Below are 20,385 nucleotides of genomic sequence, written 5' to 3'. Positions count from 1 at the left end.
CACTTTAGTATATTTAAAATATGTATCTCTCTGAAATGCATGTATGCGTCTATTACTTTTTTTGAGGCATTAATAAAACTTAAAAGCCATATCAAACCATTCAAAAGGTATTGCTAGACATCTTAAAAAGTCACTTCTTGATTTTGTTATTTTTCTAGAGAATTTTGGAGAGGAAGAAACAGCTAATTTCCACTGAAAACTGCTTATTGGCCTGCCTTCATGGATGCTGTCTGTCCTGCTTACAAAATAATTGATTTGGTACATTAATGAAAGAGCTTAAAGTTAGGTTATTTTATATGAAGGAAACAGACTAATATTTCAAATAGTTCCCATACTTACAAAACTTGTAGACTTTTTTTTTAAGGAAACTTAAATTCATAACAGATGTAGCCAATGTTAAAAACTGTTTCAATACTTGTTTTGGTTTAATATGGCTAAATAATTTAAAGAAAAAATATTTTATATATAGTATATAGTCAGATTGTATAGTTCATTTTCAAAGCAGGATAAAATTGTGCTAACTACAAACTTTAAGACAGCTTAATAATGGACAATTCTAATGTAATAATGCTTCAAGGGGACATTTTAAAAACTCAAGTTTGTTCTTGTCACTCTTGCATTTGGACCTCACACATTAGCCTCAAAATAAACTGTTACTGATGCCATCTAGGAACACTTTGATTTTCTTCTTCAACCTAGTGAAGTGCTTGTCAGACCTTTCTTTTCCTCTTTTCTGTAGTCATGCTGGTATTTTTCTGTCTACAACAACTTGTTCACTTCTTCCTGGGGACCTTTATATTTTCTTCCTTGTTCCTTTATCTGGAATATTCTTGCCCCTCCTTTTAGTTAAATAACTTTTACTTATTTTGTTTTATCTAATTTTAAATGAATTTAAGGCTGGGCTAGTTAGGTCTCACTAGCCACATTGAAATTGTATGCAACTTTATTTTATTTTACTTTATTTATTTGTGGTGCTGTGGGTCAAACCCATGACCTTGTGCATGCTAGCCAAGAGCTCTACCTCTAAGCTAAAACTGGAGCCTGTATTTTATTTTAAATTATCAGGGTATCAGAAAGCCTCCTACAAGAGAGCATTTTATATTTTTTCTTTTATAGCAGTTTCCACATCATTTCTATTTGATTAATGTCTGTTTTCTTCATTAAGCTAAGCTCCTTGACAGGAGCAGTGTCTGTTGGTACAGATTATTCCTAGAGTATGCATATATTAAATTTTGATGGATGGTACTAAGTAACCCTCCAAATAGATTATATCACTTTTTACTGTGTGCAAGAGGGCCTATTTCCATACACTCTTACATCATTACATGATGTCAAGCTTTTTAACTCTGCACAAAAGCTTTTTTAAAATTCATATTTGTTTGTAGTAAGCTTGAATATCCTTTTAGACATTTATAGATCAATTGTATTTCTTCTGTACTCTCATTTTTTCTGTCTCAGCCTGGGCATAGTGACATATGTAGTCTCCTGTTGGAAAGTAGCAGGCACTTTGTGACTTGTGTAGTCTTTTCCTTTGGTTTCTTCACTGTATTTTAGATAATGAAATAATTGATCTTGATGAGCAAGGTGGAGTAATACAGTCCTGTTATTTAGAATCAGAATTTGTCATATCCTTTGTGAACTTTTTAATAATATTTAATCATCTTTATATATCAATTAAGCAAATGATAAAGGAACGTATGTAGAAAGTAATAAAAAGTGTGAGTGTATAGATACAATAAAATTGTCTTGTATTTTTGCATGTCTTTTTTTTTTTTTGGTGGTACTGGGGATGGAACCCAGGGCCTTGTGCTTGCAAGGCAAGCATTCTACCAACTAAGCTATCTCCCCAACCTTGCATGTCTTTTTAAGAACTCTTATTCAGTGAAAAAAACTTTGTGTAATGCTAAATAATTTGAGTTGAAATTAAACTTGTAAGATTATAGAAAATATTTAGTGTATCCTCATTTGAAATGTCTCACCTCTAGAAATGGGAATGTTCCTCTTGCTCTTTTTTAGGAGGTTCGTAAAGTGAATGAAAGCATCAAGTATAACCACCCATTGAGAAAATGTGTTGATACAATACTTAAAAAGGTAATTAAATTATATTGCCTTATTTCCTTTTGAAATATATAATTACATAATATATAAATTAATATTTTATATAATAACAAAAGTTTCAGAAAAGTATAAGAAATGCCTATGGCTCAGGTTTTCCCAGTACATTTTCATGAAATTATTAACCATAAACGAGTAGTAATTTGTATACATAGACTTTCCTCTTGTTATTACAAGTTTAATATTAATTATTGATGATATTTTCCATTAAAACATGAATACAGAGTTAATATTGAGTAATGTAAAATAATTGCTATGATAGTTTTGGAGATAAACCTTTAAAGTGCCGTTGTATATAAGCACTAAAGGCATTTCTCTTATAAGAAAACAAACTAACCTCAATAATTTCTTGCAACCAGCTTTCTAAATGTCATTTTACAATTTATTTCATAAATCATGAAATAAATGACATTGTGAAGTATATAATAACTTGGGTATTTAATAAGAAACCATACAATTAAGGTTTTGATGAAGTGGTGTTGAATCACATGTAGTCATATATTTCCAAACAGTTCTTTGCAGTTCCCCAGTTGTCTTTTATGCAAACTGAGAACCACTGTTTTTTCCTATTGTACTGATTGTTAGCTAGTGTTACTTTGGCTATTTAGTCATGGGCTTAAACTTTATAACCATTTTTCTTGTATTTGTTAATTTTTGAGACCTATTCAGGGAGATTAACTAACTTGCCCAAGTTCATAAAGGTAATAAGTGACTGGTAGTATGGAGATACCCCAAATCCTACATGTGTTTCTCTGTACTGGGTCTTTCAAAAATTCATCACTTTGGATTTGTCTTGAATTTTTCATTATTATACTCCTCTCAAATACTATTTTCTTCATGTATGTAAGTTCCCTTAGCTCTACCATTCTCCAACTAGTATATCTGAGATAAAGATTAATGTTAATAGAAGTAAGAAGCTGATTACATTTTTTAAAACATTTTCAAAAAGAGGTGAGCAAGTGAAAACTTACTCAGAGATGCCAATAAAGGAAGAAAATGTCTTTGAGAAAATTAGAAATGCCCAAGAATGAAAGATTTTTTAATAAAAATAAATGTTCATCTTTTATACTTCAGATTTTCAAAATCTGTTTTCTTTTTAGTGCCCTACAGAGTATCAGGAAAAAATGGGTAGGAACATGGATGATTATGAAGATTTTGATGAAAAGCGTAATACCTACCCAAGTGAAAAAAGTCTGGTAAAACTGCATAAACAGGTAACTTTAATAATTAATTATAACTCTTTTACTTTCAGTTTGATTTACAATTATAAATCAATTAGATTTATAATTATTGCCCACAAAAGATAAATTTTGATTGAATTCATATCTAAAACTTCTTTCAATACTATCCTTATCATTGTTTTTTGAGACGTTTTAACTTTGTGCTTCTGGACAGTGGTACTCTGGGCGATTGAAGAATGGGGATTAGAACTATTATGTTCTATGGAACTGTCGTATCATTAAAAAAAATAAAAATTCAGGCCTGCAGTTGTAGCTCTGAGGTAGAGTGCTTGCCTTGCACGTGTGGGGCACTGGGTTCAATTCTCAGCACCATATAAAAATAAAATAAAAGTATTGTGTCCATCTACAACTAAAAAAAATTTTAAAAAGACAGTCCTTGACCCCACACAGTGAATGCCACTAGCACATTCATGTGATGACCAAAAAAAAAAAAAAAATACAAATTAAAAAATAAAAAATGTTCACTAGCAGTATCAGACTAACATGTCTACTTCCTTTTCTGTTTTAGGTGATTTATTCAGTTCAGAGGCACCGTCGAACTCAAGTGCAATGGCAGATTCTCTTGGAACAGGCATTTTATCTAGAAGATGTAGCAAAAAATGAAACTAGTGCAACTCATCAGTTTGTTCACACCTTTCAATCACCAGAGCCAGAAAATCGATTTATCCAGTATTTTTATAATCCTACAGTTGGTATGGAATTTCACATAAATTTCAAAGTTTAGTAATATTTTTTTATAGGAAAAAGTATTTATTTTCTCAGTGCATAGATAAATTATACTTGTATTATTTAGTTTATACCATGTGGTAATATGGGGTAACTATTTTACTTGTAAAAATTTGTCATATCCATTAGTTTCCACTGTTATTTCAAAAAGAATTAAAATTCTAAAATGTATTGCAAAAATATATGCAATACATGAAGCATATTATATATGACATAATTAAACTAATTATAATTTTAAGCAATTTTATACCACCAGCTTCAGTAATATTGACATACTGATAACATATCCCCTAAAAAATCCTCTTTGATTAGTTACATTCTAGTCTTGTCTATAAAGACTAGAGAAAATTAGAAATGCCCAAGAATGAAAGCTTTTTTAGTAAAAATAAATTTTCATCTTTTATAATTAAAAATTTCAAAATCCACTTTCTTTTTAGTGCTCTACAGAGTATCAGGAAAAATGGGTGGGAACATGTCTCTTACCATAAACTCTCCTTTAATCTTGAATGTTTTCTTAGTCTTTGTGTTTTATAATTTAGATGTTTGTGGAAAGTACAGGCCAGCTGTTTATTCAGTGTCCTTGAATTCAAGTTTGACATGTCTCACTAGACACAGGTTATGCATTTTGGACGGGAATACATAGCAAAGATAACATGTTCTTCTTAGTGCATGATAGCAAGAAGCACAGAGGATGTCACTTTATCCCACTACTGGTGATCATTTGGTCAGGGTGATGTCTACATGGTTCCTCTACTGTAAAATTGCTGTTTTTCTTTTTATAATTAAGTATCTTATTGGGAGATATTTTGAAATGTTGTCAATACTCTTTTACTCCTTTAGTTTTCCTAATTGTATTTTTCTTTAATTTTCCAGAATGGTACTGGGAATGTCTTTTGCGACCATGGTTTTACAGGATACTTGCTGTGGTTTTATCCATCTTCTCTGTGATTGTTGTGTGGTCAGAGTGCACATTCTTTAGCACAACTCCAGTCTTATCCCTCTTTGCAGTCTTCATACAGCTGGCAGAAAAAACTTACAATTATATTTATATTGAGGTCAGTTTATTTCGTATCTGTCATAAAACATCTCTGTTAATAGTATAATCCTTAACTGTTGTATCTTTTCTCATACATTTCTTCTAGTAATAATGAAAGCAGTGAAGTTTCTCACAGTGTTATTATTCACACTTCCAAAAATGAACTTCATCAATTTACCCAGAGTATAAAAACTAAGAACTGTATTTGAGGAGAGCTAGTGAAAAATTGTTTTATGAGAATACTTTGATCCACTTTATGCCAATGAAGCTACATAATTTACAATCTTCATGTGAAGAGTTGCCAAGGGAATGGGAAAACAGGCTCACTTCAGGAGGTAGATTTGAAATTTATGGGTCTAGGATGTTGAACTGGTTGAAATGTAGATTTTTTATAATTTAATTTTCTTAGGTGATTTTTAAAAACTACCTTATTGTAACTTAATTTTAGGACATCGATAAGTTTTAGCTCAAAATGAAGGGTAATGATTATGATAGTTTATAAAGTAATAAAGTCCATTAGTCTTAAACTGTTCTGTTTTTGGTTTTTTCCAGATTGCTTGTTTTCTGTCCATCTTCTTCCTAAGTATCTGTGTTTATTCTACTGTATTTAGGATTCGTGTATTTAACTATTATTACTTGGCTTCACATCACCAGACTGATGCTTACAGTCTTCTTTTCAGTGGCATGTAAGTTGGATTTAGTTTAGAAATAAGAGAAATATCTGCATTTCATGTATTACCATGGATCTCTCTTTTATTATTTTTTATGAATGTTTGATATATTTCTGTGAGACATTTGATGAGGTTTAAATATTGACTAAAGTTTGCTGATTCCCAGCTAAATCCTGCTTGAGGTTTAAGGTTAAATTAGTTGTGTTAGTCAGCTTTTCATTGCTGTGACCAAGATTTGTGACAAGAACAACTTAGAGGAAGAAAAGTTTATTTTGAGTTCTTAGTTTCAGAAGTCTCAGTCATCTCTGTTGATGATCAGTGGACTCCATTTCTCTGGGCTGGAAGTGAGTCAGAATATTAATGGCATGAGGACATGGAGGAAGAAAACTATTCTGTTTGTGGCAACTGGGAAGCAGAGAAAGAGAGAGAGAGACAGAGGAGCCACTGACAAAATATAATCCCTAGGAGCATGTGACTTACTTCCTCCAGACATACCCCACCTGTTCACAGTTACCACTCAGTAATTCATTCCGATTATTTTATTAATCCACCAAGTGGATTAATCCATTTATTAGGTTTCAGCTCTCATAATCTTACTTCATCTCTAAACATTCCTGCTTTGCCACATGATCTTTTCAGGGAACAGCTCATATTTAAAACATAATGTTACATATCCTAGATTACAAAGGAGAGGAAAGATCTGGTGAGGTTGAATTTTCAATTAGAGATTCAGGATATAGATAAATAAGTAATAGAAAGAATTGAGAGTTTATAAACATTAATTCATACTTAGAGAATGGTCACAGAGTCAGTGACCTAAACTGAACTGAAGGGGACAAAAAACCAACAGGAATAATTTTTCCTGAGGAATTTAGAGTTTAGAGAAGTGGTTCTAGCTTGGGCTGGATGGCACAATCTTTCATTTATTGTCAAATCAGTCATATGAGGTATTTCTAAGGGTGGGTCTCAGAAATATTCACAGAGGAATTGGTACTTGAAGTATCTTTAAGGCTTTTGTTTATTTGATAAATAATTAGGTACTTGAAGTTGCAAATGTACTACATAGAGTCCTATATATAATGAACTTCTAATAGTGAAATGTTATATAGCTTTTGTATAATATCAAAACCAAGAAATTTTACTTTGGAACATTACTGTTAACTACTCTATAGACCATATTTTGTTATCACCATTTTCAGTGCTTCATTTTTGTGTGTAAATTCCTGCAGGTATCATCACAATCAAGATCTAGAACTGTTATGTTATCTCACCACAAAAGAACTTCCTCATATTACCTCTTTATAGTCTCACTTCTTTCTTCCCACACTCAGTTCTCTACCAATGAAGTTTTGTAGAGTACTTTTAAAAAAATCTGGACAAAACTGAACAACTCTTTATACTCAGCGTACATGTCAGAATGAGCATTTTGATACAAATACAGATCTTTTATGTACAGAGTACCATTCACCTTGATGATATTATTGTCCTTGCCATGTTGTGAGATGGTTTGCACATGTAGTAGAGTTGAAGGAAGTGCATACTAAGGCCTCCTACAAAATATGGAATGAAGCAGTGGCAAACACTCCCGTGACGGGCAGCCCTAGGATGTAGTTTTGCCATGTAGATATTGGTAGTTTTTTTTTTTTTTTTTTTAAGTTACATTCCTAGCCCTTTTTATTTTTTTATTTTTTTTATTTTATTGTAAACAAATGGGATACATGTTGTTTCTCTGTTTGTACATGGCGTAAAGGCATACCATTTGTGTAATCATAAATTTACATAGGGTAATGCTGTTTGATTCGTTCTGTTATTTTTCCCTTCCCCCCACCCCTCCCACCCGCTTTTCCCTCTATACAGTCCTTCCTTCCTCCATTCTTGCCCCCCTCCCTAACCCTAACTCTAACCCTAACACTAACCCCTCCCACCCCCCATTATGTGTCATCATCCACTTACTAGCGATATCATTTGTCCTTTGTTTTTTTGAGATTGGCTTATCTCAGTTAGCATGATATTCTCCAATTTCATCCATTTGCCTGCAAATGCCATAATTTTATCATTCTTTATGGCTGATTAATATTCCATTGTATATATATACCTCAGTTTCTTTATCCATTCATCAATTGAAGGACATCTAGGTTGGTTCCACAATCTGGTTATTGTGAACTGAGCAGCTATGAACATTGATGTGGCTGTATCTCTGTAATATGCTGATTTTAAGTCCTTTGGGTATGGACCAAGGAGTGGGATAGCTGGGTCAAATGGTGGTTCCATTCCAAGTTTTCTAAGGAGTCTCCACACTGCTTTCCAGAGTGGCTGCACTAATTTGCAGCCCCACCAGCAATGTATGAGTGTACCTTTCTCCCCACATCCTCACCAACACTTGTTGTTGCTTGTATTCTTGATAATCGCCATCCTAATTGGGGTGAGATGGAATCTTAGGGTAGTTTTGATTTGCATTTCTCTTATTACTAGAGATGTTGAACATTTTTCCATATGTTTGTTGATTGCTTGTAGATCTTCTTCTGTGAAGTGTCTATTCATTTCCTTAGCCCATTTGTCGATTGGATTATTTGCATTCTTGGTGTAGAGTTTTTTGAGTTCTTTATAGATTCTGGAGATTAGTGCTCTATCTGAAGTATGATTGGCAAAGATTTTCTCCCACTCTGTAGGCTCTTTCTTCGCATTGCTGATAGTTTCCTTTGCTGAGAGAAAGCTTTTTAGTTTGAATCTATCCCAGTTATTGATTCTTGCTTTTATTTCTTGTGCTATGGGAGTCCTGTTGAGGAAGTCTGGTCCTAAGCTGACATGTTGAAGCTCTGGACCTACTTTTTCTTCTATAAGATGCAAGGTCTCTGGTCTGATTCCGAGGTCCTTAATCCATTTTGAGTTTAGTTTTCTGCATGGTGAGAGATATAGGTTTAGTTTCATTCTGTTGCATATGGATTTCCAATTCTCCCAGCACCATTTGTTGAAGAGGCTATCTTTTCTCCCTTGCATATTTTTGAACCCTTTGTCTAGTATGAGAAAATTGTATTTATTTGGGTTTGTGTCCATGTCCTCTATTCTGTACCACTGATCTACCTTTCTATTTTGGTACCAATACCATGCCGTTTTTGTTACTACTGCTTTGTAGTAGAGTTGAAGATCTGGTATTGCGATACCCCCTGCTTCACTCTTTCTACTGAGGATTGCTTTAGCTATTCTGGGTTTTTTATTGTTCCAGATGAATGTCATAATTTCTTGCTCTATTTCTGTAAGGTACATCATTGGGATTTTAATTGGAATTGCATTGAATCTGTATAGCACTTTTGGTAGTTATTTTGACAATATTAATTCTTCCTATCCAAGAACATGGGAGATCTTTCCATCTTCTAAGGTTTTCTTTAATTTCTTTCTTTAGCGTTCTGTAGTTCTCACTGTAGAGGTCTTTCACCTCTTTTGTGAGATTGATTCCCACGTATTTTATTTTTTTCGATGCTATTGTGAATGGGGTAGTTTTCCTAATTTCTCTTTCTGAAGATTCATCACTTATGTATAAAAATGCCTTAGATTTATGTGCATTGATCTTATATCCCGCTACTTTACTGAATTCACTTATGAGATCTAAAAGTTTTCTGGTGGAATTTCCTGGTTCCTCTAAGTATATAATCATATCATCTGAAAACAGGGATAGTTTGAGTTCTTCTTTTCCTATTCGTATCCCTTTAATTTCTTTGGTCTGTCTAATTGCTCTGGCTAGCGTTTCAAGGACGATATTGAAAAGAAGTGGTGAAAGAGGGCATCCCTGCCTTGTTCCAGTTTTAAGGGGGAATGCTTTCAGTTTTCTACCATTTAGAATGATATTAGCTATGGGCTTAGCATAAATGGCCTTTACAATGTTAAGGAATGTTTCCACTATTCCTATTTTTTCTAGTGTTTTGAGCATGAAGTGATGCTGTATTTTATCAAATGCTTTTTCTGCATCTATCGAAATAATCATTTGGTTCTTGACTTTAAGTCTATTGATATGGTGAATTACATTTATTGATTTCCTGATGTTGAACCAACCTTGCATCCCTGGGATGAAACCCACTTGATCATGGTGCACTATCTTTTTAATATGTTTTTGTATGCGATTTGCTAAAATTTTGTTGAGAATTTTTGCATCGATGTTCATTAAGAATATTGGTCTGAAATTTTCTTTCCTCGATGTGTCTCTGTCTGGTTTAGGTATCAGGGTGATATTGGCTTCATAGAATGAGTTTGGGAGGGTTCCCTCCTCTTCTATTTTATGGAATACTTTGAGAAGTATTGGAATGATCCTTCTTTAAAGGTTTTGTAGAACTCGGCTGAAAACCCATCTGGTTCTGGACTTTTCTTTGTTGGTAGGCTTTTGATGACTTCATCTATTTCATGACTTGAAATTGGTCTATTTAAATTGTGTATGTCCTCCTTGTTCAGTTTAGGCAATTCATATGTCTCTAGAAACCTGTTGATGTCTTCGAAATTTTCTATTTTGTTGGAGTATAGATTTTCAAAATAGCTTCTAATTATGTTTTGTATTTCAGTCGTGTCTGTTGTGATATTTCCTTGTTCATTCCGAATTTTAGTGATTTGGGTTTTCTCTGGTCTTCTCTTTGTTAGTGTGGCTAAAGGTTTATCAATTTTGTTTATTTTTTCGAAGAACCAACTATTTATTTTGTTAATTTTTTGTATTGTTTCTTTTGTTTCAATTTCATTGATTTCAACTCTGAGATTAACTATTTCCTATCTTCTACTACTTTTGGTGTTGGTCTGTTCTTCTTTTTCTAGGGCTTTGAGCTGTAGTGTTAGGTCGTTTATTTGTTGAATTTTATATCTTTTATTAAATGCGCTCCATGAAATAGATTTTCCTCTAAGTACTGCTTTCATAGTGTCCCAGAGATTTTGATATGATGTTTCTTTGTTCTCATTTACCTCTAAGAATTTTTTAATTTCCTTCCTAATATCTTCTGTTATCCATTCATCATATAATAGCATATTGTTTAATCTCCAGGTGTTGGAGTAGTTTCTGTTTTTTACTCTTTCATTAATTTGTAACTTCAATCCATTATGATCTGATAGAATACAAGGTAGTGTCTCTATCTTCTTGTATTTGCTGACATTAGCTTTGTGGCATAATACATGGTCTATTTTAGAGAAGGATCCATGTGGTGCTGAGAAGAAAGTGTATTCGCTCTTGGTTGGATGGTATATTCTATAAATGTCTGTTAAGTCTAAATTATTGATTGTGTTATTGAGATCTATGGTTTCTTTGTTCAATTTTTGTTTGGAAGATCTGTCCAGTGGTGAGAGAGGCGTGTTAAAATCACCTAGTATTATTGTGTTATGGTCTATTTGGTTTCTAAAATTGAGAAGGATTTGTTTGACATACATGGATGAGCCACTGTTTGGGGCATAGATGATTATGATTGTTATATCTTGCTGATTTATGGTTTCCTTAAGCAGTATGAAATGTCCTTCTTTATCCCTTCTGACTAGCATTGGCTTGAAGTCCACATTGTCTGAAATGAGGATGGATACTCCAGCTTTTTTGCTGAGTCCATGTGCATGGTATGTTTTTCCCCATCCTTTCACCTTTAGTCTATGGGTATCTCTTTCTATGAGGTGAGTCTCTTGCAGGCCACATATTGTTGGATCTTTCTTTTTAATCCAATCTGCCAGTCTGTGTCTTTTGATTGATGAATTCAGGCCATTAACATTCAGGGTTATTATTGAGATATGATTAGTATTCCCGGTCATTTGGTTCATTTTTTAAATTTTATTTATTTATTTATTTTTTTGACACAACTTGGTTCCTCCTTTATTTGACAGTTCCTTTAGGATAATTCCTCCCTTTGCTGATTTGCTTCTTTGTTTTTTATCTCTTCCTCATGGAATTTTTTGCTGAGAATGTTCTGTAATGCTGGCTTTCTTTTTGTAAATTCTTTTAGCTTTTGTTTATCATGGAATGATTTTATTTCATCATCAAATCTAAAGGTAAGTTTTGCTGGGTATAAGATTCTTGGTTGGCATCCGTTTTCTTTCAGAGCTTGAAAAATGTTGTTCCAGGCCCTTCTAGCTTTTAGGGTCTGGATTGAAAAATCTGCTGATATCCGTATTGGTTTCCCCTTGAATGTAATTTGGTTCTTTTCTCTCACAGCCTTTAAAATTCTGTCTTTATTTTGTATGTTCAGTATTTTCATTATATTGTGCCTTGGTGTGGGTCTGTTGTAATTTTGTGTATTTGGAGTCCTATAAGCCTCTTGAACTTGATTTTCCATTTCATTCTTCAGATTTGGGAAATTTTCTGATATTATTTCATTGAATATATTGTTCATTCCTTTGGTTTGTTTCTCTAAGCCTTCCTCAATCTCAATAATTCTCAAATTTGGCCTTTTCATGATATCCCATAGTTCTTGCAGATTCTGTTCATGATTTCTTAACATCTTCTCTGTTTGTTCAACTTTGTTTTCAAGGTTAAATATTTTGTCTTCAATATCTGAGGTTCTGTCTTCCAGGTGTTCTATCCTGTTGGTTGTGCTTTCCTTTTTTTTTTTTTTTAATTATTATTATTTTTTATTATTATTGTATACAAATGGGATACATGTTGTTTCTCTATTTGTACATGGAGTCAAGGCATACCATTTGTGTAATCATACGTTTACATAGGGCAATGATGTTTGATTCATTATTTTTTTCCCTTCCCCACCACCCCTCCCACCCCTCTTTTTCCTCTATACAGTCCTTCTTTCCTTCATTCTTACCACACTCCTTATCCCTAACCCTAAACCTAACCCTAAACCTAATGCTAACCCTTCCCACCCACCAATATATGTCCTCATCCACTTATCAGCGAGATCATTGGTCCTTTAGTTTTTTGAGATTGGCTTATCTCACTTAGCATGATATTCTCCAATTTCATCCATTTGCCTGCAAATGCCATAATTTTATCATTCTTCATTGCGGAGTAATATTCCATTGTATATATATGCCACAGTTTCTTTATCCATTCATCAACTGAAGGGCATCTAGGTTGGTTCCACAATCTGGCTATGGTGAATTGAGCAGCAATGAACATTGATGTGGCGGTATCTCTGTAGTATACTGATTTTAAGTCCTTTGGGTTAGGCCAAGGAGTGGGATAGCTGGGTCAAATGGCGTTTCCATTCCAAGCTTTCTGAGGAATCTCCATACTGCTTTCCAGAGTGGCTGCACTAATTTGCAACCCCACCAGCAATGTATGAGTGTTCCTTTTTCTCCACATCCTCGCCAACACCTATTGTTGTTTGTGTTCTTGATAATCGCCATTCTAATTGGGGTTGTGCTTTCTATGGAGTTCTTAATTTGGTTTATTGTTTCCTTCATTTCAAGGATTTCTGTTTGGTTTTTTTTCAATATCTCTAACTCTTTATTGAAATGATCTTTTGCTTCCTGTATTTGCTCTTTTAACTGTTGATTGGTGCTATCATTCAATGCCTGCATTTGCTCTTTCATCTCATCATCCAATGCCTGCTTTTGCTCTTTCATCTCATCGTTTGCTTCCCTGATCATTTTAATTATGTACATTCTGAACTCCCTTTCTGTCATTTCTTCTGTCATGCTATCGTTGGATTTTATTGATGTAACATCTAGATTTGTTTGGGGCATTTTCTTCCCTTGTTTTCTCATATTGTTCAGGATTCAGTGGGTCATTAAGATATTGCAGATTTCCTCTATTGACTTATAATGTCCCTGAAGGTTGCTAGTATATCCTCTCTTATCCTTCAGTAGCCTGCAGTCTTGGAGGAGGTTGATAATGCGGTGCTCCACAAGGAAGGTGCCTCTCTAGGGGTGGTGACCCTCAGGTGGGGTATATTCCCTGATAGTGGGCAGAGGTGCCTCCACTTGTTGACCAATGGTCATCCAACGGGGAACTAGGCTGCGGGTTGAGGCATGGCCTGTTTGTTCCTGTGTCTCTGGTTTTACCGACCTTGTGGGAAAACCTCACCCGGCAGGGAAGACTCACCCAGTGGGGAGGTCTCGCTGGTCAGTTCCCCTCCTAGAGGTTCCCCTCAATCTACAACTACCGCCTGGGCTGGGCAACCTTCCTCTGCAACGTTCCAAGGGGCCCAGACCTACCTCCTGGGCCTGGGAGCCTCACCCTTCACAGACGAGTCTCCTTAGGCTGCCCCTCCTCAGAGAATCTGCCCGCAGTCCTGGAAACTTCGCTCCGCCCCTAGGCGTGTCTCGGTGCAACTCTTCCAGCAAGAAGCCGCCTAGGTCCTGGGACCCTGCTCTGCACCCAATCGCCTGGCTATGCGGCCCCTCCTCTGAGCCGCCACCTGGAGCCCCACAACAGTTCCAAGACCCAGAGACCCACCACACACCTCCTCCTCCTGACAGTCGCCCGGTTTCCAACGCAGTCACTAGGAGTCCAAGCAACTCACTTGGCGTTTCCTCCTCCCGCCAACCGCCCGTAGCCCTAGGCAGTCACTCCGAGTCCTAGTGACCCACCCTGTTCCTCCTCCTCCTCGGGGTAGCCCCCGTGGTGTTCAGGAGGGGTCGCTCGGAGACCAAGGGACCCACTGCACTCCTCCAGGCAAGCCACTGGTGTTCAGGAGCGGTCGCTTTGAGTCCAAACAACTCACCACTCACCTCCTCCTCTGTCAACTGCCTGTGGCTCTGATGCAATCACTCCTAGACCAAGCGACCCGCTGCGCTTCTCCTCTTCCTCTGGACAACCCCCCGGTGTTCAGAGGCGGTCGTTCTGAGTCCAAATAGCTCGCCACACAGCTCCTCCTCTGGCAACCGCCTGTGACTCTGATGCAGTCACTCCTAGACCAAGCGACCCGCCATGTTCCTCCTCTTCCTCCGGGCAGCTCCCCCCCCCCCCGGTGTTCAGAAGCGGTCGTTCTGAGTCCAAACAGCTCACCACGCAGCTCCTCCTCTGGCAACCGCCTGTAGCTCTGATGCAGTCACTCCTAGACCAAGCGACCCGCCATGTTCCTCCTCTTCCTCCGGGCAGCCCCCCCCCCGGTGTTCAGAAGCGGTCGTTCTGAGTCCAAACAGCTCACCACGCAGCTCCTCCTCTGGCAACCGCCTGTAGCTCTGATGCAGTCACTCCTAGACCAAGTGACCCGCCGCGCTTCTCCTCTTCCTCTGGGCAACCTCCAGTGTTCAGAAGCGGTCGCTCTGAGTCTAAACAGCTCACCACGCTGGTCCTCCTCAGGCAGCCGCCTGGAGCCCCAGTGGTTGCTCCAAGTCCAAGCGCTGTGCTGAGCCGCCTCCTCCATGATGTTCCCAGTGGTCCATGTTTACTGCTCCAGTGGGGGGATATTGGTAGTTTTAAGGGGGATGTGATTAACATTATTTTTCAGAATGTCTCCCAAGTGACTCAGGGATGTTCATGTTAAAAATTCAAAATGTATATTATGCAAATAGATGTATACTATAGCTACAATGATCTGAAATGTTTTATTACATTTATTGTAATATAAAATATATTTTGCTACACTATTTTTTATATTTACTAGTTTTAAAAAATATTTACTGCAGGTTATTTTGCCGCTTGACTCCTCCTTTATGTCTTAATTTCTTGGGTCTGACCCATATGGATTCATCCATCTCTCACAAGAATACTCAACCAACTGCTTATACATCTGTAAGTATGGTCAGAAAATATAATTCATTATCTATATGAGAGGTCATTATTGTAAGCTTTATTTTAATTCTGGCAGAAATGTACAGAATTTTTGGACTTTTTTTTTTTTTTGTAACTAAAAATTTCTCCTGCTCAGTGTGGTGAAACACATTTGTAATCCCAATTACTTGAGAGAGAGATACAGGAGGATAGCAAGTTCTAGTGAGACCCTGTCTCAAAATAAAAAAGGGCAGGGAATGTAGCCCAGTGATAAACTCCCTATCCCTGGTTTAATCCCTATTACCATTAAAAAACAGCAAAATAAACCTTTTTCTTAACACTGTGTATGTAATTACTAATGATGACTGGATAAAAGTGATTTTGATTTTTATTCTAAAAAATGTTTTTTGGTCCTTATAGGTTGTCTAAAGAGCTGACCTATAAAATATTAACCTTAATAAACCTATTAAAAACTTAAGAGAAAACTTGAATTAAAAAAGCAAAATTTTTAAAAAATTAGACTGCTTATTGTTTTTCTTCTGTTTTTTGATAAATTTATTTTGTTAATATGACTGATTATAGGCAAATTTTCTAATGATGAAAAGAAATGAAAAATATAGAACTATGCTGATTTAACTTACTTTTTTCTTGCTCTTCAGATTATGGGTTCCATGAAAGTTTTATCCTTTATTGCAGATGGATTCTATATATATTATCCTATGTTGGTGGTAATTCTGTGCATTGCTACTTATTTTAGGTAAGAAGCTTAACATTACTTTTCTCATACTCCTAGTCATATTGGGGTATCTTTTCTTTTTAAAACTTTAAAAAATATATATTGGTTGGATTTTAGTTGGTGTTTGCTTTCTCATGACTTTGGAGGGAGCTGGGATAGTTTGAAGGGACTGCTTGAGTGATCAGGTCAGATTTCCCCTCTGAAGATATTTAAAAGAAAAGGGTTCTTCTACTACAGTTTTTTAGGCTACACAATGGTATGGTTAATTACAGAATATTAACTCCTAAATTCTGGTCTTTGACACTGACGACCAGTATGGCTCACAAAACCCTTTCATGCCCCGTTTCTTTTAATAACATAATTTAGGATTTTCAAGATAATTATTGCTGGATTTCTAAATGCTTCAGACCATGGTTAGCACAAAGTGTCAGATAAAGAACAATTATAGTCAGGAAGTACATATAGGTTAGGGAGAAATTCTTTCCTAGTTTTGTTTTGTAAATTATAGAGAATGGTGGAATCTTGTTCAGAATTCAAAAGGAGTTAATGGACAGGTGTGCATGACTTCTCACATCCTGTCTTCTCTACTTTCATGTGTCAGGTATCCTCACCCTGTATTCTGTCTGCCCTCAAAATTGTTTTATTAATGTAATCAGTTTGCCTTTCAGAATTTTGTCTGTTTTTCACTTAAATCTTCGAATGTCATTGCATAGTTATTGTAAATACGTACTAATAGCTAATGAGTAAATAAATATTGTTTAAAACGAATTCTTTGTTGAATTTTAAAAGGTATTTATATTTTATATAGTTCATTTATATTTTTTATAGTTCATTTATTTTTGCAGTACTGGAGATTGAACACAGGAGTACTTTATCACTGAGCCACATCCCTTTTTAAATTTTTATGAGACCAGGTCTCACTTAGTTGCTTAGGGCTTCACTATGTTGCTGAGTCTGACTTTAAACTTAGGATCCTTCGCTGTAGCCTCCTGAGTTGCCAGGATTGCAGGCATGTGCCACCATGCCCCACAAAATATTATAGTTTAAATTATATTGTTAATAACAAGTGACAGCAAATCTGATATTTCGAGTTTTTCCTTTAAGGTAGAAAGTACAAAAACAAATTTATAATATGAAAATTAATTATTAAAAGAAGAGACAAATCATAGTTTATACATCTAAAACTTAGTTGTAATGATATACTTATTCATTTTAAAAACATAAAATTGTCAGTGGAACTTTAAGTACTTGTGATACATAAATGATATATTTTCATTTTATTAGTTATTTTGGAAGCATTAGCATTTTGAGATGAGATGATTATATTGGTCAAGGAATAATGAGGTAGAACAGTACTTTGTCTACTATAAAATCTTAAAAGGAATCTTTATGTCTAAAAGAAAAATTGTTAAACTTAAAAATACTTATTCAGAGTATTTTCTGGAGTTAGGATGAACCTTGAATGTCTTTTTATCTGTAAGTAAAAGAGGTCAGGGGCTGGAGTTGTAGCTCAGGGGTAAAGCGCTTGCCCGGCATGTGGTTGGCACTGGGTTCCATCCTCAGCACCACATGAAATAAATAAATAAAATAAAAGTATTGTGTCTATTCACAACTAAAAATATGTATATTTTAAAAAAAGAGGTCATATCCCTCAATTTTTAAATTATCTCATAAACTAAATATTCTGTTATAGAAATATATGCAGTAATATCTCACTGACACTTCAGTTATAGATTGACTCTACAGGTCCATTTTCATCGCAGTGCTGCCACAGTCTCATTCCCACACTGGGAGCAGAACGGCCAGACTCATAGCTAATGTTCAGACTTATCTGCCCAGACAGGGTTAGGTTGTTTCCTGGCACTTTAGACAAAGACCTTCCCGGAAACTGATCTAGTTCCATGCTTCTCATCCTGGTTTATAGCATTCCCCACAAGAATATGAAGAGGTTTAAGGGAATATTTAAAGTCACACAGAATTAACATGATTATCTACCTGAAAGCCCAGTTTCACTAAATGGTAATTTGTATAAAATATTCTTTATATTAAAAAAGCACATATTTTCTGAATTAGTTAGATATTTACACATTCAATGTAAACAGTAGATCTTCACTTTAACTGCCTGTTTTCCCTTCTTCACACACATAGCTCTCTTCCTTGCCCCTTTATTCCTCTTTTTGCCTTTCTCTCTATATATGTATTCAGGTTTCTGAAATTAAAAATACATCAGTAAAGAAGTCTAAGAACTAAATATAATAAAAACAAGCACTTTTAAAATTTTTGTCTTGGATTTAAGTCCCAGCTCTGCAATTTATTAAATGACTTAGCAAACTGTTTACCTCTGTGGGCCTGTTTCTTTTCTGTTAAGTGATATTTATTTCTTAGGATTATAATAAGGATTAAATAAGAGCATCTGTAAATTATCTCATGCATAGTGGGATCTTAATAATATTAATTCTTCCTCTCCATCTATTTCTTCCTTCTTTGTGTACCGTGCTTTCAGAGTACTCTTCTGCATAGCGATCAGATTTAAAGTAAATGCAAATAAAATCTGAGGTAATAGCCCACAGATAAGGCATAGTGATTACTTTACATCATATAATAAAAAATATTTAAATAGAACTGACTAAAAAAATAAAAAAAAAAAGAACTGACTAGTTCTCAGGAAGAAAAGTAGAACATTAAAATTAATTTGCATATTTAAGACTTTTAAAACCAAAATACTCTACATTTTAAAATGCGACTTTTATGTGTGCATTTCAGTTGTAAAACTGTTATTTGAAAATAATAAAAGCATAAGTTGTTCTTGTATGATATTCATTATTTAGCATCCTGATCTACTTGTTTTCTGAAGCTATGCTGAGGGCCTCACCTAGTTTACTTCCATAAGAAATCTGGGTGTAGTATACACCCTAGCAAGTGAAGTACAGTACTGGACTTAGTTTCTTAGAAGGGAAACAAGTGTTTCTTGATGAATGACAATTATAACACTATGTACTTGCCATGGTAACTAATAATGAAGTGTAGGCTTCTTTGGGGGTGGCAGTGCTAACAATTTGTATAAATATTTATAACGTGAAATAATGCTTGTCTTTTTGGAAATCTATTTTATTAGTTTGGGAACCCGTTGTTTGAATCTGCTTGGTTTCCAGCAGTTCATGGGAGATAATGATATGACATCAGATTTAGTTGATGAAGGAAAAGAATTAATCAGACGAGGTAAGATTAATCTTTTAAATTAATGAAGGGAAAATGCTAACTAAGTACTAAGATTCAAAGTACAAAATTGATGTTTGTATAATTTGTAAATAATTTTAAATCTCTTTTCAGAATAGATGTTGACATAATTTTTTAGCTAAAAACCTACACACACAGCTTTCTTAGGAAAATAATTGTTTAATAAGTTCTGCAGTCTAAAGCATGTCTACAGCTACATAAACACTTGTATTGTCGTATTGTTTTCACAATTGCCTTAAAACATATTTTCCAAGGTCTATGCAAGTATAAAATTTATTTATTCAAAGAATCATATAGTTTGATAACTATAGGGGAATCATTCAACCAAGACTATTTTTTTAGAATGTAATGATTATTAATGTGGGAAATGTTAGTAGTGTTAGAATATATAGCACTCTATTAGAATTTAATCACAAAATTGAATGTGTTAAATTTATTGATGTTCAGATGATGATGGAATGGCAGGAAAAGCATTGGCTTTAAAATACTGGTTCTTAGACATACTCCAAAACTAGCTAGCGTAGCCTTCACCTGCTTTCAAAGAAGGGAGTGCCCAGGTGGTATATGTTCTCTGCATTAATTAGAATTCATCTGGCATATCATGTCCAGTTCTGAGTAAGATTTTTATAAGTAAGACTGATAAATTGGAAAATGTTAAGAGGATAACCAGAATTATGTGTCTGTAATTATGTGGGAGGATGGGGACCCAAAAGAGTGACATATAACCTGAAAAGAGTAACAAGGGAAAAAGACTTATGCAGAAAATACAGAAGTATTAACTTAGTTTAGAATATAGGGCTAAGTAGTAATAAAAGTTATAGAGAAACAAATTTCAGGTCATCATGAGGAAGAATTTTTTTCCTTCACTTAAGTTATTTAGATAGAGACTATGTGGCCATCTTCAAAAAATATAGAGAAAATGTTCCCTGTGTGCTTAGGTTACCTCTCAGGTCCTTTCTGAAAATGACTTATTTCATTGATTTTGTAGTTATTTAAAAGAAATA

The 20,385-nt window shown here is 35.0% G+C and overlaps 1 protein-coding gene across 4 annotated transcripts in view; it reads left to right on the top strand.

The window, feature by feature from the left end:
• Positions 1-20,385, top strand: part of Lmbrd2 (LMBR1 domain containing 2) — a 48,561-nt gene that overhangs the window by 21,002 nt on the left and 7,174 nt on the right. For all 4 annotated transcript variants that reach the window (XR_007109116.1, XR_007109114.1, XR_007109115.1 and 1 more), the window contains exons 7-14: positions 2,017-2,091; positions 3,216-3,329; positions 3,865-4,048; positions 4,956-5,137; positions 5,671-5,804; positions 15,324-15,429; positions 16,068-16,165; positions 19,260-19,363. Coding sequence is in view for 1 of the 4 variants with exons in the window: in XM_047555742.1 (XP_047411698.1) it covers positions 2,017-2,091; positions 3,216-3,329; positions 3,865-4,048; positions 4,956-5,137; positions 5,671-5,804; positions 15,324-15,429; positions 16,068-16,165; positions 19,260-19,363 (997 nt within the window). In the remaining 3 variants the exon portion in view is untranslated. The remainder of the gene's footprint in view (positions 1-2,016; positions 2,092-3,215; positions 3,330-3,864; positions 4,049-4,955; positions 5,138-5,670; positions 5,805-15,323; positions 15,430-16,067; positions 16,166-19,259; positions 19,364-20,385) is intronic.

The sequence above is a fragment of the Sciurus carolinensis genome, chromosome 6, assembly GCF_902686445.1.
Source record: "Sciurus carolinensis chromosome 6, mSciCar1.2, whole genome shotgun sequence".
NCBI classification, from domain to species: Eukaryota; Metazoa; Chordata; class Mammalia; order Rodentia; family Sciuridae; genus Sciurus; species Sciurus carolinensis.
Note: the sequence above shows the minus strand (reverse complement) of the source record. Positions and strands in the feature narration are given on the sequence as shown.